The following is a 27,051-nucleotide window of genomic DNA, read 5'->3' as shown; positions in this document are numbered from 1 at the left end:
ATTATTTTGATATTGTGACGTGCAACAATATTGACTAGCTTGTACACGTATATGTAAGTTACAATATTATTATTACTATATATCTGTGACAAGTTAGAATCAATATTAAGAAATAAATGTATTTTTTCCGGTAAATAAATAATTTTTATAAATTTGCAAGAATTCTTTTTATCGCGTTGATAATATATCGGGAATAAATCAGAACTTTTTTTAATAGAAATTTCAACAGTTCCCTGCGGACTTTTTCCTATCAAAATTTGTGTCGAAGTATAGTAAGTTGAGAATTCAGAACTAGTTAAAGAGTAATTGCGAAACATTTCTCTAAATGAGAAAAATATTGAAGCTAATTAAGCTAATTGTTGATTAACCGAAAGAAGTTACTTAATGACAGTCTTTTTGAAACAGGTGTCACACTCTTTCCAACTGAATTTAATACCAACGATTTCGCATTAGTTTGGTAATGGGAAAAAAGGCACCGTGCATATATCTTACCGTAAACCATGGCAATTTTGTCCTTTGCGTCCTTGAGCACGCACGGACGTTCTTCAAGGTATATCCAATTTCGCGGGGCGACTTTACGTACACCACCCTTTGTGGTTTCTGCTCTCTTTTTACCGCCACCGAATCTCTCGCCGAGAGAGAGAGAGAGAGAGAGAGAGAGAGAGAGGGAGTCCACCCGCAGCTACCACTAAACACTATCCCCAAAGGTCAATTACCGATAAACTCACGGCGGGGAGCACATAAGCTCGCGGTATATAAAGAAAGACGACGCGGGTGGGCGGCCGCGGAGGAGGGTAAGACGAGAAGGAGGGTGGTTAAAGCACCGCTCGTAAACGCGCGATGGGAAAGATACGGCCCGGTGCGGTATTCGATGTAAAGCTGAGCGCGCGGGCGCGTGTACGTGGCTGCGGGTTAAGAAGTTGTCACGTGAGCGTCCGGATGGGGGGCGAAGCCACCCCCAGGCGCCCTGGGGTATATAATGCCGAAGAACCGCCGAGAGCTCCGAGAGAGGTCCGTTGATTTCCCTGAGATTTATAGCGCAGCGGCAGTTTCGGGCGCGTATCTGACATCGTGCCGTCGCTTCACGTACTCTTTCTCTCTCTCTATCTCGTGACGCGTCGCGCTTAAATAAGAGCGCGGCCCGCCAGCACCCGACAGCCATTCTCGCGGAACACGCGAGCTCGTCGTAAACGTCGCGTGGAAGTTTTTGACACGCTCGACGAGTCACGCCGAGCGGCGCGCGGCGTCACGGCTCGTGTCTGCGGGGCGCGTGGCGTTTGCATATCGAGAGCTTATAATACAAACAGGCGAAATGTAATGTCATGCGCGATATGACATCCGGTGTTAGCGAGATTATTTACCGAAGATTAATGATCGATAAGGGACAAATGTTTGACCGGCAAACGGCAAATCTTCCGATTAGCGCAATCGGAACGTTTCTATTTGACTGTGATAAGAATGCCAATATTTTCGAGTTTTATAATTGACGATACAGCGAAATAATTGCATAGGGACAAATATTTTTTGTTTAACGCGTTTTTCGAACTTTAACTTTTTTTCAAAAGAAAGTTTCTTTCTCCTCGAGGTGAAACATTTTTCTCGCGTCCTTAATGCCAGCGTAGATATACACACCTCGAGACCTCGCGGTGATGATACACCCCTGTCGTCGCGTCGCATCGCGCGCGACAGAGACGGCCGTAAGCGGATGGCGCGATAAGCGTCGTAATTTATAACCGGTCGCGGATATTTCCGCGGGTGCGGCTCTTAAACGGCGGGCGCAATCTGCGCCCGCGCGCGTATGTTACACGTTGACACGTTGAAAAACGTATTACCGCCGCCGGTAAACGTGCGCGGGCGCTCGCGCACAGGGCGCGATAACGCTCGCCCCGCGAGCGAGCCGCTCCGTGTAATGACATTTCCGGGACAATTTTGATTTGCATTAACGAGGCGAACGGGCGCGATTTACGTCGCAATCGTGTACGCGCGGCGGTACGATTAACGCGCAACGTGAACCCCGCGTATCGCGACCCCCGCGGGCGAAAGCCGAGCGAACGGGGTCGAACACGCTCCGTGAGGAGGCGGAAAAACCGGGGGGAGGGGGGAGAGGGTATATCGGTTAATGCACAAATTCATCACTGCAGAGAACAAGATCGACGTGTAATAACACTACTATACCGATGCAAGCGTAATAAAACATCATGTGCATTATATATAAACAGTAATTACGTAGCAACGATAAATTAGTTTTCAATTTTGAAGTAATTTGCGCGCGCTAATTTGCTGTCATCGCGCGTGTGTCATTTTGCGTTCTTGTTTGAAAGAGGAAAGGGAGCGGGCGGGGGAGGGGGGAGGCGAGGAGGAGATTGTGCCTCGCTGAGATACACAAGCGCGATTCAACCTCTCTTCCAATTCGGAGGTTGTTAACCGGCAATGAGCTCGCTCTAATGTGACTCGAGGCATTATACGAAAACTGGGCTTCGTGGCCGGGGGTTCTTTCAAGACGGTAAATATTGAGATATGCCTTTCCGCATGCGATGCTCTTCGGCAAGACAGCAAATATTGGAACATGCCATTTTGTTATGCAACGCGATGACGCAATTTGGCGTCCTGATTGCAGGTTCGTTTGTCGCTGAGAGTTGAATTTCTGTTATTTGGCAAATATTTATAAATAACATTTTCAGAAAATCTACATCCCGCGGAGCGTCGTTGGTTTGCAGCGTCGGTGTGCTGGGTGATATTATAGGTCCTGACTTTAATGCTAACACCGAGAAGAGATGTGCCTTCTTACGTTTTCTGTATTTGGAATAAAGCAATGAGAAAGAGAGGGAGAGAGAGAGAGAGAGAAAGGTAAAAGCAAACAAACAATCGCGAAAGGCGTATGCATAGTATAAGAGAAACGGGCGTATTGGCGTTAATATGAATGCCTGAGCATTGAAATAAAATCCAAAAGCGGCGATGTGCAATTTATTTTGAAACGTGATAAAATTGGGTCTTGAATTCTACAGAAGGGAACCAATCAACAATCGAAAAAAATTGCTGGTTGGCTACCCCCTGCAAAATATAATCCGATTGAGGCGCAGCTTCGAAAAATCAATCAATACACTTATTGTATTCGCGTATATCTCCTTTCGAGCAGACATTCTATCCTAATATTTCTTTGTACACAATAATGGGTAACGTTAGCACGAATTTCGTGTCGGCTTTACCTTTCTCACGCTGATAAATGACGCTATAAATTAACGGAAAGCTTTAATCGATAATTTAAAAGTTTCAATTCACTTTTACCGCAAATGGTCTCAATTCTCGACGAACACGTATTATACATTTGCGTGTCGCAATCGTGGGATTAGAACATTCAAAAAGTTTTGATAAAAAGGAAACATCCTTGTTACTTCACGTCGCTATTTTTAGATACAATTTCCAACTCAAATCGAAAGGAAGAGGGGGAGGGGGCAGGGGACCTAATCGAAAATGCGCCACTGGCCTTTGCGGATATCGCGAAAGAATGGCAGCTACGTGCTTCCACTTTATCGCGATCCCCTGCTGATTCCCTGCTGATTGCCGATGGCTGCGATAGAAAGATTACATATATAGCGAAAGAGAGAAATGTTCGCCGATAAAGGCGATAGTCGATGCGATCGAGAAAACGGATTTCCGTGACGCCTGCACGATAGACAGTTCGTTAGTCACCGACCTAAGAGCGCCGATAATTACTCCGCCATCCGTGTATCACGAGGTCACTCGGGTGACGCGGTATCGAGGTCAACTGCGCGTTTTCCAGTACAGAGGACCTACGGATCCGAAGGACGGAATACATCGCTCTAATATAGACGAGACACGTCGAGTAATGGCGCGGCAGGGGGTTTATAGTCAGACAACATCCTCAGCAGCAACTCTGTTCGACGATGCTAGCGATGTTATCTGGTTGACAACGCGCCACTATAACCAGATATAATCTTAGTTTATCGGAGCGCTGAAGCGGCGTATCTGCGATTTAATGCGCCTACGTTCGCTAGAGCACGTCAAAAGCACAAACAGTGCAAACGGTTCTTGAGGAAAGTGCCGTGCAATGTACTATTTCTAAGAAATTTGTGGAAAACGTGAAAATTCACGCTTCTATATGTATAAAATTTCACATTTGTTCTTAATTTATATATGCAGAGACACGTGCAATTATATTTGACATTTTCAAGAACAGTCCAGCTGTCCTTAAATGTGAATAATAAATTAGAGAAATTATTTTTGAATTTTAAGGAAGACTTTTGCGAGCGAATTAAATTATCCATAGCGTACCGTTGTGTGCAAAAGATCTTTGAAAAGTATCGGAACAATCCTCTCTCACACATATACGAAATTTATTATACAAAATTCAATATATTAAATGAATATATATAAAAATATACGGCATATATAAAATTAGAAATAAAATTTTATCCTAAAATGTATGATGCGGGTTACAGATCGTATAAAGTTGATTCAACATTTAAGGTCAGATCAAGTTATATAAGTTATAAGAGCTCAGTGGTTCAACCTTCGTTTCTTAAATGAAAATTTCGTTCGCCGCGTCATCGAAAGGAATAAAGAGACCTCGTGAAATCTCGACATTTCTGTAGTGATAGAAATTGAGATTTCAGACGTTTTTATCACGATACGCACATATGACGAGCTATTTATCCGAAAACATATACGTGCGCGCGCGCGCGCGACGTAACAGCATTTATGCACTTGTTATTCTCGCTCGTGGAGGCAGCTATCGCGTTAACACATTACGTGGAATTCTTATGGCGGCCTGACCTAGCCATTTGTGCGATGTGACACGCGATTACAAGTAATTACACCTCGCGCGTGTCATGAATATTTACGAGCGCAGTTTTTAAAGTTTCGTGTTTAGTTTAGTGTGTCGCGCCGACGATATACGTATCGGGAAAAATGATTTCTCGTTTACGAGCTTGACGTTGGAACGAGTTTTCAAATACGACGCACGTATAATACGTGAAATAAATACGTAAAATATAATACGTAAAAGTGCGTTGTGCTGCCAATGATGTTTCGATTAGTAAAAATTATTTGGAAACATGACGATACTGTTTGCTTTCAATCTCATTTGACAAAATGATTTTTTGGTATCATTTACTTAGCATTTAGTTTTTTTTTTATAAAGTCTGATGAGGCTTATAAAACAATTCTATACTTTAAACAAAGATACTTAATTATATATCTACATGTTCTTATAAATTAAGAGTGGTACTCCAAAGCGTCATTAATAAAAAAATTAAAACTGCTACAACATGAGTTTTAGCTGAGCAAAATAAATTACAAAGTCTTACTTGATTTTAATCTCTACTCATTTTAGAATGCACGTATTACATTTTAAAAGCATTGTCAAAAATATAAAAATTTCATAGATTGTTCTATTATTATGTTTGATCATCCATGTAAAATTTGAGGACAATTCTCTGTTTGATTATAAAGTTTTTTTTTGTTTACTCTTAATTTTTATGTAAAATCGCATTTTGTATCGGATATTTATTTGCAAGTTTGATGAGAATATAACATAATTAAATTAAATTTTCACAGTTTTATTAGTAAAAAGTCTAATAAATATTCATGCGAAGAGTTAATTTGGATTTACTTACTCGTTCAAATATTATTTACACAAAACTGCAGCAAAATATGGTCATTTTCACTGTCATTATAAACCAAATTTTTCGTTTTATTCTTTGCGATTGGTTTCAAAGTCAAAATTCAGATACTCATGACAAAAATTTGTCAATGATTAGAACAAAAAAAAAAAAACCTAATAAGCCCGCAATTTTTAAGCCCAAATATTCTTAATTGCATTTGACATTGCCGATAAAACTTTCAAGGAAACAAAAAAAGTGCCCGAAACAATTATTTCTATTTTAATCTGTTCTAATTAAAGATGGAGAATAGAACACGTTATATCTAGGTATTAAGTTTGGTCATCGTTTGTCAGAAATGTCACGAGAAGAGGAGAATGTTTCCCAGGCGAGTTAATCAATTCCGTTGGGAAACAATCGACCTCTCGAGTCTGGAATCGTTAGCGCAATTACTTCTTCGCAATTACGTTCCACGAAATGTTGCGATACCCGTGTCGTATCGACGTTTTGACACTCGGCGTCGCCGCGAATTATTCATGCCGCGACACAGTGGTTAGTGTCACCCGTGTGGCAGACGGGACCGCGTATCGACACGCCGGCCGTTATTTTGCATTAAGTCGTTAGCGCCCGGTCGCGCACGCGGCCCGAAACGAACAAGAAAATCGCGTGTCCCATCGTAAACTTCCGCCCCGCGGCTATACAAAGAGCCGCCCATGATAGACCGATTGCCCGTAATGGTTTCGCTTCGTCCTCGTAATTCTGCTTGTCGTCCCTGTCGTGCCGCTAGTCGCAAATTGAAATTCACGGTGGCCGCCGGGCCAAATGTGCCCGCCCTCCTCCACTCATCCGCTTTTCAGCGCTCGCAGCAGGCTCGTAGCAATACGTTAAGCAAGGTAAGCGTGAATGAACGTCGTCGAAATACCCGCAGAAATTCTGACGAGATGGAAAACTCGGCGGATGAGAAATCTGCGCAGCATTAAATTTATTACGAAAGATCGACGATCGCGGACTGAAAGATTTTTTCGCCACGAAATGAAGTACGTAAAATGAAATGTGTACGAAAAGCAATAACGTTGTCGTGGCAAAAGAGATTAAAGTTTCAACGAAACTTGCGAAATAAAGCTGCACACAGCCGTAAGGATGTACGATCAAAAGAAAAATTACATAATATATCGTTTAAAGCAAAATTAGTGTTATTAAAATTTCAAAATAATTGACCGTGTAGTTTTTAAGAAAATAAAAGTTTATGTTAGAATTTTATACATATCATCTTATGATAAGTACATTGAACAACTGATATCTCACGTTACTTTGTAAAATGCCTCGATATATATATGATACTTAAAAATTAAATGAACATTCAGAGCAAACCTTTTGTATGCTTTTCCAAAAATTCAACTCTGTTCATCATGTAACTTTTAAATTAAATAACTTTTATTACGGTAAATTTAGCAACACTGCTAAAAAATGATTTAAAAAATTCTTACAATGAATTTAATTAAAAACTAGGGTTTCGTAAAGTTCTAGATATACATTGAAATAGGCGATGATATAAAATGTACATACAGTACATAACAGCCTTATTAATGATTACCAGAAATATTTCATTAATTTAATTTTATAGTTAAAACTAATAGTGATCCTATGAAATCCAAATGTATGTAAAATTTTAAAAACTGTTCTCATTAATATAAGTCAATTGTTTTGCTAAAATTATATCGTTTATCGGTCCGAACTCCGGCTAAGGTATTATTTTTCGTAATAAATTAATTTACAGTTTTTCAAGGAAGAGGAAATTTTAAGATGCTCTTGAGCATCGATATTTAGCTTAGTAACTATGCTGCAAGTTTGACGAAATCTGTCGGCGCGCAGTTTAAATGAGCTAAAAAAATTTAAATTAATAGAAATATTATATTCATCGTTAAGATCTGATGCAGATCTTAGTGATGAATATAATACAGATCGTTAAGCGATCTACTTAATCCATTGATATGTTTAAACATATACCTGTCAGAAGAGTTAATGTATTAATATTGTTATACGTTATATCGATTATATTATACATTCTTATATCGATTTTCACTTAATGTAAATAAAATTTGAATTTGATTTAGCTTTTTATCTGTTTTCAATTCTTAGAATTACGTACAAAGAAGATAAAGAAATAGCTAAATCGATATGAAAGTTAATCTACATTGGTGGAAATAAGCATTAATCAGTTTACATATTTCGTTAACGTTGAAGATCACACCATTGCGTGTGCTAGAAACCGTAATGCTCGTGACGAGTGCTCGTCACATTTGTTTAACCATACTAGGGGAATATTCATGCAAGACGGTAACGAGTCGCTTCACTATTCGCGAGGCGGGCAATTGTCGCCAAATTAAATCCGAAATTAGCGCTTGTTTATCACTTCCCGCGGTGTCATTTATCTTGAATATTTACGTTTCGCCGGGAACAAAATGCCAGAACGCGATGCACTACATTATTTATACACCGCGGTAGTTTGTCACATATTTTTCCGAAAATAATGAATTTCATATATACGGCCGGGACGTAAATGAAATTTGATTTTTCGCGTCCGGTTCTGTCAATTTTACGAGAGTCTCGGAAAGCTATGGGCCGATACATAACCGTTTGATAGTTTGATTTGTAACAAGAGGAACATATGCGGGAGCGTTTTTTTTTGTGCGCGCGCGCGTAAAACGTCAAAAAACCAACAAATTTGTTGATATTTGTCCGCAACGCTCTTTGCGACGTCAAATATATAGATCAACAAATCTTTCTCTATTGGCCGAATCTAAAAAAAAGTACCGCACATGATTGAAATTATTGAGCGCTAGGGTAAATAAAGCCTCTGAATAACCTGGCATCGCTGCGATTGCAAATTTCCACGCGAAACGTGGAATTGATTTTTCCCACCTCTAAACCCCCTTCTCCTCTCCCGTGTGTGTTCTTGGGAATAGAAGCCGGAGAAAAATCCGGATCAGGATCCAAATTCGGTGTGTTCACGGGTGAGCGCGCGTTCAAAATTATCCATAGCCGCGCTATCCGACATTAATGGCCGACCTATTTGCATATCACGTTTAAACTGCGCGAAACGTTATTCCGCTTTAATGCCGCGCCAAAGGGGCTTATATGTGTGTATATATATAGATGATAAGTATATATATATATACTTATCATCTTTTATGACTTCAAGAATATCCGGTTTGCCGGGAAATACTCCGTCTCACGGTCGAGAGTTCTTAGCCGCAATCTCGGGCTCGCGCACGAGTCGAGAAGTGGACTCGATGCAATCGCGCAAACCGACGACGATGCCCGACAATTGTCGTTTATATTCGGTTTCTGTAGCTCAAACGCGGCTCTGTAATTACAGGTGCGATTCCGGAAAGATGATACGCGACTATCTGATACTGCTCTCATGGCTCTGCGCGGTGCAAGGGAAAATAGGTAAGTACCGCATGTTCAGTGATTTTGCGCTATTATCTGAATTCGGAGTAATCTCGTAGTGATGGTGGTGATGATGATACTGTAATACCTCGAACCACTAGCACACGTGAGACGCGCTCACACGTCTTCCTCGACGTGCACCGGTAAACGCAATTTTTTTACGTATAAGGAGAAATTATGTGGCGTATAGTTTCATCCGATTGCCTTCGGGCGCAATCTGGCTATCGTTTACGCGCCGCCTGAAAATCCACCCCGCGGCGCAAGCTTTCTCAAGAGAAAAACTTCCCAGCGTTATATAATAAGTCGAGCATATAACGGCAGATTCGCAGCGTTGCTGCTACAGGTTAGAGCCTCTCGATACAAAAGATGCTCTTCAACTCTATGACCGTCATATTCGATTTATAAAGATACAACTTTTTCGTTAACATAACCATTTTGTTAAAGCACCGAAATAATGTAGCCAATCTTTTAAATATAAATATTACAAAATAAAACCCTTTTGCTTTTTCATCTAAATTTATTTTCAAATATATATTTTGCATAAAGTCACAGGAAATAAAATAGCTAGAAAAAAAAAAAAACAATTTACGAGATATTTTATACTTCACCCTGACATATTTTGACATAAAATGTAAAACATATTTTTAAATATTAATTCTTTTTGTTTTAATACATTTATGCAAAATAAAATTAATAAGATGAATTAATTAGTTATTATTTCTATTAAGAAAAGCTGTTGTGCATTGCAAATTATAATTGTATTCGGTCGTTGCATCAACAAAAAACATTCATATAACAAAAAAGTACTTAACAGATTATTCAAACTTTTTTACACTTTTATTTTATAATTTACATTTTTATTTTTCTACCTTTACATCACGCACAACAGAATAAGAGATGAGAATATGAGATCAATTGTTACAGTTCTGTGATTCATCCTGCAATTTCTTGTTTACGCGTAGAATAATAACATTACAAATATTTTAAGATTAAAAATTTTCTAAGACTTCTAAGATTAAAAATTTTTTTAAATATAAAAAAAGTCTAGTACTTTTTACAATTAAAAACCACTATGTTTGTTAGCGCATTAAGAAAGAAGCGTAAAGTTCCTTTTAAAGTAAAAGTTGCAATATTACAAGCAATAATATTTATACAATATTCGTAAACACAATAGTAACATAAAAAGTAACGTTCTTTAGAATATCATAATGTTCTTTAATGTTGCGTTATGACATTTTTCTATTATTGTTTCAAAAGATGTAATCGGTCTAAATTTTGCGAGATTGTATGAGTTTACTGCCGAAAAAGTAACATTCCATCTGCCAAACGAATTCGCTATGTGCACCGCAGCATTTTTTACTATGTAGATACGCAAATATGGTCTCTATGTTTATTTGTGACAATGGAAGCGCAGCAATTGGTGTGAGATGTATTTTTCCATATCTACAGCAACGAAAATTGGACTCACCGATATGATCCTGGTTTTAATCCCTGGGATATTTCGACAAGGTTATACGTACTGGTAGTCAAATTTTACGGGAGGAAAGCAAAAATCTGTTTATTTAAAAGAACATAAAAATAACGAGCTTTTCGAACGTATAAATTAAGCCTCTTAATAAACAGTGATAGTATTTGAAATTTTTCACTGTTTCGCACTGACAAATAGATTATTTTTATTTCGTGCCGTTCGTTTTACTTTTTTGAAATGTGCAATTCGACAGAAGCCAGAAAGTGTTCAACCGTTAAACGCCAAAAAACATATTAATATAATATTTGCAAATTTTGTAATTGTTTGAAGACGCTTTTTATGCTCCGACGTCTCACATAATAAACTTTTCTGTTTTGCAGGATATTTCTGGCATATCACCGATATTCATTACGATCCGAAATACACTGCGCAAGGAAACGCCGGTCCCAGTAAGTGAAATGTGTTTGATCCTTACAGTTTTTTTTTTGCAAAGCGAAAAAGTCGGAGGGAAATAAAATAATAGGAGATAAATTGGAATGTTTTTAGGATTTTTTTCTTAAATTGTGTGGTAGCGTAATTTTCAAGAAAAGCAATTTTGCATGTGCCCGACGACGATGATTCTTACTCAATATGGCAAGAGTTACGCGCCATAGTCGAGGGATCGATCGCGTAATTGTTAGCGAGCTTTTTCTTTTATCTCATCCAGTTTTTCGTATCTCGTTCGATCACTCACGCGAATCTCATCAAATTTCATCGTTTCGCCTCGGAAGCTTACGTGACCACGATTTTGCGAAATTCGTGTGAAAATTTTCACTTTTCACTTTTTTCCTCGGTCTCCTGGAGAAAATGCACGTGATCGACCTCCCGTTGCGGAAATCTGACCCTTGGTGTTAGCCAATCTGGTATCGGTGTTGCCAGATGCCCCGGGGTATAAACTTTCCCGAGCGTTTCACGAAAATTTCCCTCAAAACTTATTAGTAATTCGTAAAAATTTTCGCGAAACTTCAGAATTTCCGAAACTTTTCCGTTGGATAGGATGTTTTTTCTTTTAATAAGTTTTGCATGGGATTTTTTCCAATTGTTTTTCCGACGACGCCTGGCACCAAGCCGAACTGTAATATACACACGCCCTCCGAGTTGTTATACATTTCATTTTTCGGCAATCGCATGAGTGAATTATTATCATTTCTCTAATAGGACGATAAAACTGTTATTTACCGGTCTACTTGCGCGCACGCAGGTATTTACCGATCATTCTAAGGAACCTAGCGTGCTCGGCTGGCACGAGACCCGCACGAAATAACGGTGGTTTGAATTATCCCTGACCTACCCTCACGTTTATCCGCCCCACCTTCAGGTCTTGGGCCTCGTGTCGTACGAACGTTAGCGAGGCACAAAAGCGCGATCCTGGTCGTTCACCGTCACGTGGATGCGCATTTTTATTTCGCAAGTTCCCACGATCATCACCGTTTCTTTTTTTCTCTCCGCAACCCCCCCGTAATTCCCCTATTTGTCGCTTCCCCAAAATGGTTTCCCGTGCGCGAATCCCATTTACGCTCCGTGTTTCAGCGTGTTGGAACACGAGAAACATCCTCGATGGCGGACGTATGAGGCTCGACAGAAAACTGGCGGGCAAGTTTGGCGACTACAGCTGCGATTCGCCCTGGGCTCTGATCGAATCGGCGGCACGGGCGATGAGATCGATGCACGGCGATATCGAGTTCGTCCTGTGGACGGGGTACGTCGAACTCTGTGTTGTATAATCGTCGCTTAATGTGGTTCGAATACGTGTTTCGATACACGTATCATTGTCCGAATAGAATTTCATGGAACGTTAATCTGCTATTTTTTAAGTTCTTTTTTCATAAATACGCATAATCGCATATTATGATTAAAATATGACGTAATAGGCTATTTATTAACCAATAATTCGTATTAATATCTATTCTGCTACGGTTTCCATATCGAAATACAATGTTTTATTATTTTATCATTATTGTTATTTACGAGATTCCTTTTTTACCTAATTATTTTTGGTAATATTATTGTTACCGTTTCCATTGCAAATCATTATCGTTATTGTCATTATTACTAATTTGTATGTTACATATTTGAAATTTATGAAAATTTTCAGCGCTTTTATAATAGTCAAACGATGTATGACCTGCTACCGTTAATAACGATTGTTATTGTTAAATGAATCATTAACGTATTGTAATTTATTCATGAGATCTCATTTATTATCAATAAAATTATAAACAAGATCCAGTTTGGGAAACGGCAACTTGTTAATTCAGTTAATAACGCGATTATTATGTGTTGAATATATTAACGTTAAATAAATTTACTTTACGAACGATTTACTAGTTGGAGGCGCACGACTTCTCCAATTAATTACCGGAAGCGAGGAGAGCACGGTGCCGGTGACCAGCATAAATATTACGTCCACGACCGATGACTTTTTCCACTTAATAATCGCAACATTGCGATTATTAATTATTATCGCGAGTAATAGGAATGTAACCGAATGCAAACAGTAAACGTTAAAATATTGATATAATGTGAAATGTCTATTTCCGAAAAGTTTTGAAATATCATGAATTTCGAATTCGTCGCGCATTAATGTTAATAACTTTCGACATATTGCGCCCGCACGCTCCGATTTCAAACTAAATTCCGTTCATATTAATCCTGTATACGTAATCATTCTATTTGGAGGTAAATGTGAATTACCTCGAGCTTTCCGCTTTTTCAATTAGTAAATGATGCAGTATCTCGGAGCGGATAAAGATACAAATTTGTAAAATTACACTTTTTGAGAAAAAAAAAATAATTTAAAAACTTTGTTTTTTTCTCTCGCAAATTCTATATTTATAAACTTCCTCCTTTTCAAAACCTACACGCCGCTTACGTTTTGTTGCTTCGGTTTTCTCTCCCTATTATCGGGACGTCGGTGCTTAATCAGTTATCGTTGACGTAACAATTATCAGCGTTCCGCTCGAGTGACAACTTCACACGTCTGATTTCGTCGCCGTGTCGCATTGCGCCTCATCTCTCGCGCGTCGAGACGGGGCGCGGCGCGGCGCGACGCGGCGCGACGCGACGCGATGCGTCGCGATGAGACGCGTCCTTATCCGGCAACATTTCCTCTTCCTCGCTGTATTTATCGGCGATAATCACCGGCGCTCGCGCGCCGTAATCCCCGAGCGTTCTATGTAACTAGGACTAACGAGGCTGTAACTACTTGTTGCAGTGATGCGCTGACGCGCAACACCGGCATGAACGCCGAACTGCGTTTGCACTGTTTGCGGAATTTGACCGAGCTGTTGCACCGCACGTTCAAAGGACACTTTGTGTTCCCCGCGCTCGGACACGAAGACATAGGCCTGAATTACACGCAGCTCGCTTCCGTCTGGCAGAATTGGCTACCGCCGGAAGCGGTGGACACTTTTGTAAAGGGTAAGCAAACAAATGACGTCATTCTCAAACGTAAACGATACGAAATATAAAATAAACGGACAAAAAAAGAATATTCTTGTTTCGAGAGTATCTTATTTTTGAAACGTTAAATATTGTTTGAATAAAATTATATTATTTTCATTGAAAAAGATGTGCTTATTATTCAATATTAATTTTCACGATTTGAGAGAAATAAATATAAAATAACGATATCTTCGAGAATTAGAATTTTTTTAATTTTTATCATTATCCAAACAATCATATCGTGTTCTTGACTATCACAATATTGAAATATAAAAAGTATAAATAATATTTTGTTAATATTAAGATTATTAAATTCTTTAAAGGAAATTCAATCACACGAAGATCAAAAATAAAATATACTAATTTCGAGACCTAATTCAATACTGTTTTTTTTTTTGCGAATGAAAAAGGTGGTAATTATTGTATATCATGCCTGTCTCAAAGTAACGATATACCATGCAATCGGTTAACCTTTCGGCCAACCTTTGCACTATATTGTGCACTTATCGTTGTACCGTAACGTATTAAAATTCAGAAAGAGGCATCTTACGGTCCCGGGAGAGCGCATAAATGATCGGCGAACGAGGTTTTGCGTCGCTCTTTGATTCGAAACGCGCAACGGGTCGATGCAACATTTATGGATGCCCTCTCCTTCTGAAAATGTTACGGCACAAAGTAAGCTTATTGGCGGGCATAAATTCGCCTGGGCTTTACCGCGCCACGGCACTATTCAAAATTTGTTGCAGCCGGCTACTACACGATCGAGCAGCGCTCGAAAAAATATCGGATCGTCTTCCTTAATACGAATTTGTGGCTGAACCCGGTCGACAGCCGTATGCTGCATCGCGTCGGGAGCAGCACGGTCGATAACACGCAGGATCCCTTCGGCCAATGGGCCTGGTTCCAGTCGGTCCTCGAGAATGCGCGGAAGAAGAAGGAAACGGTAAGTCTCCGTTACTCTATGTACGATATATATATATATATATATATATATATACGATATTATTGGCGAGCTTTGCTATTACACTGCGCGCGTCGGACTCGCGCATTACTTTCTTTCTTGTTGCGCCGCGCTCTCTTTCGTCGCCGATAATATACGACGACGGATAATAAATAATTCCCGGCGTCGCGCCGTATCGGTAAACGATTTTATGGATTTTTGTCGAGTAAGGAAGTGCCGCGGAAATGATAGAGGCAGGCAGGTAGGTCTGACGCGCCAGCATAGACAGCGAGATCTGACGTCGATGATGAGGGCGACAGCGAGCGAAAATCGAGGACTAATTCAACCCGGATCGATTCCTACTCGGACAGTCTGTCCCTGGGATAATGGAATTTTCATTTTTTAACGTAAGTGTCGCGTTATTTTATCAACCGATGTATCGATTTTCGGCGCCGTTGAACTCTTCAATGCAGAACTAAATTAAGCGGAACAAAAATATTCTGTGAAACTGTCTTTGTATGTAATTTGATTTCAAAACGAGAATATCGGGCTTGCCGGCGGCCGGGCGGCATAAAGGACGCGTTAAAATTTTTCATGCCCGTTGAACCGCGCGTATGTGTACGTGCGAGCCCGTGTCCCATGCAGATTGCATATAAAAACATGATATAGGGGGGTAAAAAAATTTTTACGTCCCATCAATTTTCTTGGATCGATGAAAATGAACGATCACGCGGGTCTCAGAACGACGTCTCGGGCATCGAGTCGCCCGCCATTATGACGCGCGCAAGTAAATTAAGCTCTTTCTAATGAAGTCGGTCACCGATAAACCTGTGGACACGAGTTTTAACATGAAAATTGATTGAATAAACGAGCGTTTAATCGTGGAAAATGCGCCGTACGTTCGATGTCGGGTATAGTGTACGCTCTAACATATAAAATTACGCATTTTGAAGCGCATGTGGTATTCGTGCACTTATAAATATCCATACGTCACGAGTTGTTGACTAGAATTATGTTTGGCAATTTGGCTTTTGTTTGAAAAGTATTTGACACGTATTTGAAAGATAAAATAGATCAAAAAATAAGCACTTTACAATATTGAATTGATTAATAAAAATTACATTTTACATTTTTCAACGATTGTGACGTGCGAATAAATATAAAGCACAGTTTGTATCTTTTTCCAAATGTTGTAAAATGATGTACAGTATTATTATTTCTTCGTATAATTATAAACTTTTCTTCATGGAGCGATTGACAAGTTAATATCGATCAAATTCGTCCTATACAAAGACCACCATAATTAAGTGAGTTAACAAAAAATCACCGTAGAGAAAACATCGTTAAAATTAAATATATAATGCTAATAGAGTTGAGATATTTTTTTCTCGGGAATGTATAATATTATTCGCACGAAGAAACTCGCATCGAACAAGCGGTGCAAATAATACGGAAAAGGGGATGTGGAGAAGAGAGAGAGAGAGAGAGCGGTAGTTGTTCTTTGTGCGTTCAATAAATTACCAAATAGATTTTTAATCAGCGCCGCGGCATCGGCTTGTTTTACACGGAACTTCGTTCGGCATACGAATATTCGATACGAACTTCCATCCGATCTGGAAAAAACGGCGTCTCGTCAGATCGCTCTCGCACGCGATCGCGCTTATTGGAAAATACGTTTCGCAAACTTTCCCCCGGATTAATATCGAAAGTCACGAGTCTCCCTCGCGCCATTAGATATCTTACTTTTCGCGAAATATCCCACTGTCCAATAACGTTACACCGTTAAAAATGAAAACCGAGCTCTTCCCACCTCCCCTCCCCGTGCACGCGCACAGTTTAAGCCCTCGGATGCCCCTCTGATTGATAAATTGACAGACTGACTTAGCGGTGTCGCGTCGTGTACAACATCAGCAGTTTACACCTACAGCTGTAATATCGCGCTACATCGGGTATACACGGGGAGAGAATTTTCGCGACTACCGCCCTGCAGCCGTCGAGCTCGCCAGACATCGTAGAATTATGGCAAGTGTATCACCGGGTAAATATGCACACATAAAACATCCTCCGCGTATCTCGCGCGTCACGCGACAAGTTGAGTAATTGAAGGGTGTACCCATGTAAAGGGTATTACTCAGTCTCGCGCAGTTTATTGTTTGGCAAAAAAGCGCGGAAAACTCGGGGAGAAGCTGGCGGGAAGAATTTAAAGCGACGGCATTTTGCCCTCGTCTCCACTCACCGCCGCGCGCGACGCGAGAGATATGTGTGCCTCGCCCCTCTCCCCGCTTTTCTCGCTCTTCTTTTTTTTTTATCTCGCAAGAATAAGATATACGATATACGTCGACAATTGCGCGAGCAATGAAAAGATCGCGCATAAAACGCATTTTGCGCTGCTCGGCTGTGTCGTATTAAAGCGACGGACGCGAGCCGGGGGATGTGATCGTCGGGAAGATAAATTTTAATGAAATAAATTCCCATAGAGCGCACGAGGCGAATAAAATCCCGCTGATCGGGCTTCAATGGGATGTATGATTTATCGGGCGGGCCTGTTTTGTCGTCATCATTCTCGTACCTCGTCGTTCGCACGCTTATAAATTATACCGCGCGCGACTAGACACGTTCGCCGGACTGACAGCTGACACATCGCGATTTTCGATTCTCTTGATCACGTTTCGCTTCATTATTCGCGCCGGCTTATCAGCCGGCGCTCGCGCGACGGCGCACATCGGCGAATTCAGCTTTAGGAGACTCTAAAGCGGAAATTTATAATGGTAGCTAACCGGATATCCCCGCGGAAGACGGGGCAAATTGTATAATTTCCATCGAAGATTCGAATGCAAATCGCGCGAGAGTGAGTGCGATCCTCCCTCTCTCCTCCGCCCTTCTATTCCCGACGAATACAATTTCTCCGGGATTTCCGTTTTCGACGTATTGCACCGTATCTCTCCCTACTCTCTCTCCCTCATTCGATCCGCACCATAAAGCGCGATGACAAATCGTAGGTAATGCCCATTACGCCCGGGGTATCGGAGATCGTTGCGAGATCCAACGAGCCGAGGGGTGTGAGGAGGAGGGGGAGGGGGGGTAGGGGAGGAGCAAGAGGAGGCCGATCGCAAATTTATCCTCTTCGATCAGCGAGGCAATTAATTCGGCGCGCCCGCTCCGCGAAAGCCATGGTCGCGCGATGGTGGCTCCGGTATCGGCGCGAGCGAGCGAGCGAGCGAGCGAGCGAGCGAACGGAAATCTTCCGAGCCGGGACCTATCGAATATCGCGGTTCCCGGGGTTATCGGTTATCGATTACGCCGCGGGGCGTGTAGTAGAACGAGTTCGACATACGCGAGGGAGATCCTTCACGCGACCGAGATGGCACGACCGACGATAAATTATGGAGGGACTTGGTATTCCATACATGGGCCCGCGAGAGGAGACCCCCGTCCGTATACGTAAACCGTTGCACGCCACCGCCATTGATCCCGATAGTATTAACCGGCGAATGCAACCAACAGAGAGAGAGAGAGAGAGAGAGAGAGAGAGCGCTGGACCGCGCCGCGCCGTCGCGTTCATCCACGACACTATCGGCGCATTCACCTACGTGGCACGTTCGAAAAGGCAACCCTGTTATCCCGCGATGCATAACCACCCACCGCCGGCTGGCTCGCGTATGAAGAGTGACATTATTTTTCAGTGTACCTTCGAACTACGTGCGCAATAAAACCCCGCGTAAATTTTTTATTCCCTATGGCCAAAAGTCAGAAATTATTCGTCGGGTTTCGCTATGGGCGAGCGGAATCCCCATTGTGCATTTCGACCGGCTGAATGTGACGGGTCCGGTATATCTGGTGGTCTCTCATACCGTATTGATGTAAAAGAATGCTACTTTTAATTTGTCGTTACTCCCGCGTTATTCACGCGTTTCCAAAGTTGCGTCAGTTTGCCAGAGTAGCAATTTGTCCAAGCAATCTCCGACCGATTGGCGGAGTTTCGAGTAATCTTTCTGAAAGTTTCTGAACGTTTCCAGAAGTTGTTAGGTGAGAATAAAGTCGAAACATTAGAAGACCGTTCGCAATCGGGTAATAACGTATCGTGTGACGGGCTTCAATAAACCAGCCGATATTCTTTGTCCGATAGCCATGCACGATATTCCACGAGCTCTCAGGAGACTCTTAAAACTCTCTCTCTCTCTCTCTTTCTCTCTCTTTCACTTCTCTATCCTTTCTTCTCGGAAAGCTCTTAATGCGGATCAACGAGCGTAGAAGCAAAATAGCCGTCCTCTTCAAAGCGATGAAATGACCAGTAGGGTAATAACAATCGGAAAATGTAGCAAGCACGGCTCGTTGGTCGCGACTCTGATAACCAGCAATAATTTTCTTCGATCCTCCCGTCGCCCCTTTGTCCCCCGCTTTCCACCATCCCCTGTTCTCGATGCTCGCTCGATCGCACCGCGGACGCGCTCCCCGGGGATTTCCGGAGAAGAATTCTCGGAAAATCTTGTACGTCCTTATGTGTGCCCGGATAAAAAGAGCGCGTGGAGATACGAAGGGGCACGGGAAGGGCGACGCGGAGGAGGGGGAGGATTGCCCAGGTTCCGAGATAGAAATCCGATTTTCCGTGGACAGATATAATCCCGGTGCCGGTGCCGTTTCGCAAACGGTCCGAGTGGGCTTCTCGATCCCGGGCATTCCCACAGAGACGGGACGATGTCGCGGCAAACGGTAAACGGACGGGCATCCGAGGAGGAGGAGGAGGAGGAGAGGGAGGGTAAAGGGCGGCGAGAGACGGGACGGGAAGGAGCGAGACGCGGGGAAGAGGAGGAAATGGATCGATCGATCGTTCCCGATGTCGGACGGATAATGCGATTACAAATTACGAGTCGTTTAAGAGCGTCAGCGGCAAAACTGACCAATCAGCGATCCATTGTAGCTCCGGTCCAATTCGTTCGTGCCTCCCTTGAATGGCAGCCGTGATTCCTGCACCTTCGGCAAAAGGCCCTCGGCAGCAATTTAAAATCGACGTCTGTGCGCTTTTCACGCGATATTTTTCAATCTCCGCGGCACCGACGATTCGGTTGTTTGCGGAGAGCGCGCTTTTTTGCGAACTCCTCGCCTCGTCCGCCTCGCGCGCGCGCGCGCGCGAGAGCGTTTTTACGTTTATTCCGCGGACCGCAACGCGCGACGGCGGCGCGACGATTCGCCACATAATTCCGAAAGCGTCACTCTCATTCAACCGCGTCCGCTACCATTTACCTTTCAAAGGAGGCAGGCAGCCTCCCCCCCCCCTCCCATGCTGCGATTCGACGAGAAAGGATCTATCCTGCGAATGGAAAATGTATCTCTCCTCCGCCGTTATCGACTTAACGAGTTTTGCTTTGTCCATCGAGTATGTTCGAATATTTTTAGAATGATTCTACGGGTGATATCACACCATGATTGTGACTCGATCTGAACACTTTCCAATCTGCTTCATTAGAGATACGTGTCAGTTGTCATGTCAGATTTCCATTGTTAATTATTATTGATCAATATTTTTATTATTGTTGAGTGTAGTCTCGTTGATCGTTTAAAAGATTGTCGGTTGCACACACGACATGTTTCTAAACAACTAAAAAATATATATATTCATACTTATAGCGAATTAAATTCGACTATACTTAGAGTAAAAAAACGTAAATATCTGATAAATCTGTAATATAAAGATCTGAATGATAAAATATATATTTGACAAATCTATATTTGCTAAACAGCTCAGTGAAGTTTATTGAGAATTTCGTAGATTAATTCGCTTATCACATAAGAAGCAAAAAGTATTATTTTTTCGGTCAAAGTATATTAGAGACAGAAAGAGAGAGATTTTGATTCTTAATATTTTCAATATTATCAATTATCAAATATATTTTTCAGTTCTATAAACTGATATTTATTGGACGCAAACGTAGGTTAAAGCTGGAAATAATATCTCAATTTAATTTGATTGTTAAATTTAATAATGATACTGCATTTTAAAAGAGTGTAAAGAACTTATTACAAAAATAACATTCAAGTAGAGATACGAACCGTTAATTCGTTTATACATTTATATTAAGCATACACCTTATGTCAATTTGTGTTACGACGACTTTAATGTGCGTCATCAATAAATGCATTATCAGCAAAAAGAATCGATATAAAAAATTGGTCACGTTTAAAATAAAAATTCATATAAATGAAACCTATCAATAAAATATCAATGAAATGACACAGTTTCGAGGTAATTTTGGTTGGTTAAGAAAATTAGTCGTCATTGACTTTAATACGATTTCCGATTGTTCTTCGAAGAATATCTCCTCGACAACCACAAGGACAGCTCTGACTACTTTTTCAATCAGAGGCCCCGACGTTCGGCACCAACTTCTGCGCCAATTTGCGTCTCGAACCGGTGGGACTAATTTCACGTACGTGTCCGATTAGATATCAAGTCCTTCGTATCTCCCAATCCTCCGTCGTCGCGACAGACACTATGACCACGTGTGTGTGTGTGTGTGTGTGTGTGTGTGTGTGTGTGTGTGTGTGTGTGTGTTGTATGTGTATGTGTGGTGTGTACAGTAGCGTTGCCGTCCGCGAGTGACTGGCCGGTTTGCCAATGCTAACGAGACTTCCTGCGTCCCGGGAGACACATTGCGTAGCCACCACGTACGTGATTCACCGTAGAGCGTCTGTTTAAGCGGGATGCAGTCACGCGACGTAACTAAGGATATCTCTGTTGAATGAGAATGCCTCCGCTCTTCGGTACCAAAGATATCGGACGCGACTCGTCGATATTCAGCATTCGAGTATTGACCGTGGCGGTTCTCGGCGTAGCTTTTTTCCGCCGTCAATAAGCTATTTTATCATGGATTTATGATATCGTTATTACTAGGTTTTTCCTGCCGACATTGTGGCACGAGTTTACTTTAACAAAGTTACTGCTGCATTTCCAATTTTATGTAAAAGCATATTTATGTGTAAGCACATACTACGTGTACATATGTTTTACCATGATAAAAATAAACTTGGTAGAGTTCGCAACACAATACAACAGAAAACAAATATCCTCATTTAGGTACAAACCTCTGAGAGCTGCAAATATTTGTTTTTTTTATATATTTCAATCCCATTTGTGCAGCAAGGCACACCTTGCCGAATGCAAATTCCAATCATGAATTGGTAATTCGATTGGCGTACATTGTTTAGATTAATTTTAATTCGGCAGATTTTATAATCGGAATACCGCATATCCATATTTGTACTTTTCAACCTTAAAGGTATAAATATCTTTGTCTTTAATTAGCAGTAATTTATTAAGTTAGAATATGTTTCTACTTTCGTTCAATGCATTTCAATGTAACGCTATTTAGAACGCGAAGCAACATCTAAAAGTAAATTTAGAAATTTGTATTCAATACAAATTTTTGAGAAAAGCAAGTAAATATATATAATTGATATTTATACACTGAAAAAAAGTAATATATCCAATAAGATATGTAGTTGCGGGCTGCCAACTCAGATATACTCAATACAACAATATATGCTATTGCAGTATCAACATTGTACTTGCATTAACAGCAAATATTATATTGAGTATTTTATGTAGTTGGCAGTCCGCAATTACATATGTTATTGGCTACATTACTTTTTTTCCTATGTATAATATACAAAGAATTAAATATTATTGATTATATTTATATCGAATAGTGGAATTAAAACACTCCTTACGAATCAATTGGCTAGTATTTATTTCGAACCGCCGGATCTTGATATGTGTACATCACAATATGCATGTACGTATAATATAAAGTCAATAAAAAGTTTAAAAAAAAACTTTTTATCGTGATGTAAAAGTGTGTATTACGCTAAATGGTAGTATCCCAGTGTTGTAATAACGCGGCTCGTCAAAGGTTAATCTACGCGGAAACATCGGACAGTATCGGAAGGAACATCGAGTTTTCATGATTTCATGAATAGATATTAAGGTTGAACACAGATAACGAAACGTCGGGCCGGCCTAGCTATGGAGATTCCCCCGAAATATCGATATCCGATGATCATTCCTATTCCGTTCTGTAACGGTACAGGTGTACATAGTCGGCCACACGCCGCCGGGAGTGGACGACCACGAAAACAGCGCCGCGACGCTCAACGAGATGCACAACACGAAGTATCTGCAGGTGGTGCGGCTCTACGCAGACATCATCCGGGGACAGTTCTTTGGCCACTGGCATTCGGATACATTTCGCGTGATATACAGCGACACAGGTACGTTACGTACAGTAAATTGTCGAGGCTTATTTACAAACGGTAGTAGTGAATCGCGTGATATCCCGCATACGTCTCCGTTGCCAGTAGAGTTAAATAATGCGCGAAAAGAGACAATTTTGTTACGGTTAGTTAAAAATGCAGCTGTGTGGATGCAGATCTGAAAATAATCTTATTGGACCATTAAAATAATTATTTAGGACGCTTCAAGCTGGTTGCCGAAATATTACTGTTAAACTTTACGTTCATTACGTTTAAAATTACGTTTTCAAATCTGTATCCAGCCAAATTTTGAGACACTTGAGCAAACTTCGCTCTTTTTATGTGTTTTCGTATTTTTCTCGAATATGACAATTTTCCAATACAAATCGTGACTATTTACCTCACTTCCATATTTTTTTGTACATATCAGTCTAGAATAAAGCAACTTCGACTCCCGATATCGATTTACCCTTTCAAAAGTGTTTGTCGGAACTGCCCCTTTTTTCTTTCGATAGTCACAAAAAGAGGGTGAGCTGGATCAATTCCTCAGCCAGAGAAATTATTTATCCGTACTCCTGTCGTCGTCCCTTTACTACTCCACTGGTCTACGGAGACACGGAGCGTGGCCGTTATCGCGTTTATCAGCTGCCGCTTCGACCTTAATTTTATTAATACTCGCAGCGCGCGATTAATTATTCGGTGAAACGATACTCGTATTGAACAGGTATGCCCGTATCGTGGATAATGATGGCTCCTAGCGTAACGCCGAGCACCGTCGGAGGGCCCAACAACCCGGGCTTGAGACTTTACAAGTTCGAAACTAACACCGGACAGGTACGTACGTGTTGGGGTATGGGACCGGGGCCGCGGCGCGTTTATACATCCCCGTATAACATCGTGGCGTTCCCGGTTAACGGGAACGCTCCATTTGCGTACCGATTTCAAAAGGGACTCAGGAATGCAGGACCCGTGTGTACATGTATGTGTGTTGCACGCTGCGCAGATTCTGGATTACACGCAGTACTATCTTAATCTGCCCAACGCGAATTCAAATGGCAAAGCGAACTGGGAGTTCGAGTACTCGCTGCTCGAGTATTATGGGCTGCAGGAGATATCGGCGATCACTCTTCACGATCTGGCGGACCGGTTTACGCAGTCGAACGATAATGCCTTCGTCAGGTATGTATATGTGCGATGAAGCGGACCGATCGATTCACTTGCCCGCGTAATTTATCCCTAAAATCATAATAGCGTATAATCCCCTCCATCCCCTTACCCGCTAATTACTGGCCTCGATTACGTCTTAAGTCGCGTGTCTCGTGCCGACGCACATTTTTTTTCGCCCTCCCTTAAGTAATCAACGTGAATACGACCTGGAACGTGGAGCAAATAGCGACCGTCTGAAAATACCGTTCGTATCGCGATCCTTATACAAAGAGAATCGACCACCGGGATCATATTTGCCTTGCGCGATCGTTTATTATAGTTACATAGCACGTTTCACATAAATGCCGGTCGAAATGGGTATTTCCCAATGGGTGTTTAATGCCGTCGCCTGGGGACGCCGGCTAAGCGTCGACGGTCGCGTGAGATATCGATGCCGAGGATTAATAATTCCCGTATTTCTGCATGAGCCGGCAATTATATCTCACGTATATTCCTCCTGATCCTGGCCCGCCTGACATCGTGATAACTGTCTTCCACCCCTTTTCGAACGAGACGCGCGCGCCATTACGATGCTAATAACGGTCCTGATGCCCGACCACTTTCCCGCATTTCTCCTAATGCACAAGCTCGGTCTCGGTCTGTGTATATTATCCTACCTCACGTACCCCGTGTGCGCGCGCGCGCTTCCCGCGGCGTGCACGTGTATGTTCTATGTCCCGCAGGTATTACGCGGCCAACACGGTCATGCTGTCGCGCGACGTGGAGCAAATCTGGGGCTGCGGCGGTCCTCTCAACGGGGTGTGTGCGCTGCATCATTACTGCACTGTGACGAGGCTGAATCCCGTGTCCTATAAGTATGCTATCGAGCTTTTCAAGTAAAAACGACTCGCGAAAATGATCGGGTGTTTCGGAAAATTTCACGTCGAGTCGCATAAAAGCTTGTCGTTTTTTTTTTTAGAAATATATTATTTCGCTGGCAAATTTGTACTTTTCTTCTAGCAATGACATATCAGCATGAGATAAACGAACTTGATAATATTTTACGAAAATTTTTTTTGTAAAATGTTTGAAACGCACATCTGATCAATTTCGCGAGTAATTACAACGCATTGCGCGCACTTTGTGAGCATGGGGCTGCGAGCGTATTTACAATCTACCGTTTAGATGTAAATAAAACTCAAACCTGGATCGATCTCGCGCAGTATATGCAGGAGGAAATTGCATTATCACGAAAATATATTCGTACTATCGACAAGCTTATTTCACGAGGAAAGATTAAATTTCTCTCGCTAAACAAAATCGAAAGTTTTAGCGATTCCACTTTCGACGAGAACATTTCACTTCCAAGAGAACCAAAAATAAAAATTTCCACTCCGTTTCTTATTTAACGTTTTGGTTTTATAACAGCTAATTAAATTCAATATTTTGATGATCAAGTATGGTAAATCTTTGCGTAAGAAAATATAATTTGATTGCTTTCTCTGTTATTCTGAAAACGTAGCAAAGGCAATCATCCAGATGACGCCTACGCTCGTGAAACTTGGAATCCATTGAGAGTATAGTAGGCTCTCGATGTTCGTCGTTAATTGGTTACGTATACGTGAAGCGAATACCAATTAGAACAGAGTACTCTATATAGCAAACACATCGCGCGTATTATACACGTTATCTAAAATGTAATAAGATTATTATAAGAAGAAAGTTTAGAAAAGATTTTGGCAACGAGAAAGCTCTTCACTTCGAATTAATTATACAATATTTACGTTATTTAAATTTACTTTTTCAATAATTATAAACTTAAACAAAGAAAACTGACGATGATTTATATACTGACAATTCATTATTTATTAGAATATTTAAATAATCCTGTTGATACGAAATTACGTAGACGTATCGAGCCAAATTATATAAACTTTTCTTACACGAAAGTCACAGTCGATATGCTTTTCCGTTCCCCAAAGTATGTTAAAAGCGTCTAAATTAAAACATAACGGAGGAGATAAAGGTTCGACCCCAAAAGAGTTGTCTCAAAGTGAAACAGAAGTCAGTAATACACGTAACGGACTAGATAAATGTCGGCGCGAAGATGGATAAATGGAAAGACGGATAGAGAGGGATTACTGTACTTTTCAATATTCGCAAAGCGGCGCGAGACGTTTTCGTAAATTAAGCACCGTGAAAGCTCCCCGTAGCTTTGAAAGCGTCATGTAATCTTACAAAGTCTTGGAAGAGTCTCAAAGAATCCGAACCTCTCGGAGAAATTCTAGGCGAGGTGGCTTTGAGCGCGGTAATGTTTCGAAGTTGGGAGCAATTTAGTATTAGCCAGTAATGTCATAACACCTTACGACTGACTGCGCCTGCAAAAATAATGGGAACACACGCGCCAGACGGATTTTTAAAGGAACTTCGCGCGAATCTTCTCTAACGTACACTCGAAGCGAGGCCCATGCATTATGCATCGGGCAAAACGGCGACGGAGAAATATATTATTGATGGAATAAGAGATGCCCTTTTTTTTTTCTCTTTCGATACGACCTCGATTTGACGTATCGCGCGAGAAGATAACAGGAATGTAAACGTCGAGTGATTGATGTATGTTGGGCGTCGCAAGCCAGTTTGTCCCGGAATTTTCGGAGGTCGCGCAAACTACTGGAACTTCGCAAGATTCGTTG

The 27,051-nt window shown here is 41.4% G+C and overlaps 1 protein-coding gene across 1 annotated transcript in view; it reads left to right on the top strand.

Annotated features, from left to right (window-relative positions):
• Positions 1-27,051, top strand: part of LOC105832128 (acid sphingomyelinase-like phosphodiesterase 3b) — a 45,327-nt gene that overhangs the window by 15,737 nt on the left and 2,539 nt on the right. Inside the window, exons 2-10 of the mRNA XM_012672793.3 lie at positions 9,001-9,074; positions 10,923-10,991; positions 12,112-12,280; positions 13,796-14,001; positions 14,772-14,968; positions 23,050-23,230; positions 23,937-24,046; positions 24,216-24,391; positions 25,102-25,233. Of these exons, the coding sequence (XP_012528247.1) occupies positions 9,017-9,074; positions 10,923-10,991; positions 12,112-12,280; positions 13,796-14,001; positions 14,772-14,968; positions 23,050-23,230; positions 23,937-24,046; positions 24,216-24,391; positions 25,102-25,233 (1,298 nt within the window). The 5' untranslated portion in view covers positions 9,001-9,016. The remainder of the gene's footprint in view (positions 1-9,000; positions 9,075-10,922; positions 10,992-12,111; positions 12,281-13,795; positions 14,002-14,771; positions 14,969-23,049; positions 23,231-23,936; positions 24,047-24,215; positions 24,392-25,101; positions 25,234-27,051) is intronic.

The sequence above is a fragment of the Monomorium pharaonis genome, chromosome 5, assembly GCF_013373865.1.
Source record: "Monomorium pharaonis isolate MP-MQ-018 chromosome 5, ASM1337386v2, whole genome shotgun sequence".
Taxonomy (NCBI): Eukaryota; Metazoa; Arthropoda; class Insecta; order Hymenoptera; family Formicidae; genus Monomorium; species Monomorium pharaonis.
The sequence above is the reverse complement of the archived record's forward strand: the minus strand, read 5'-3'. Positions and strand labels throughout refer to the sequence as shown.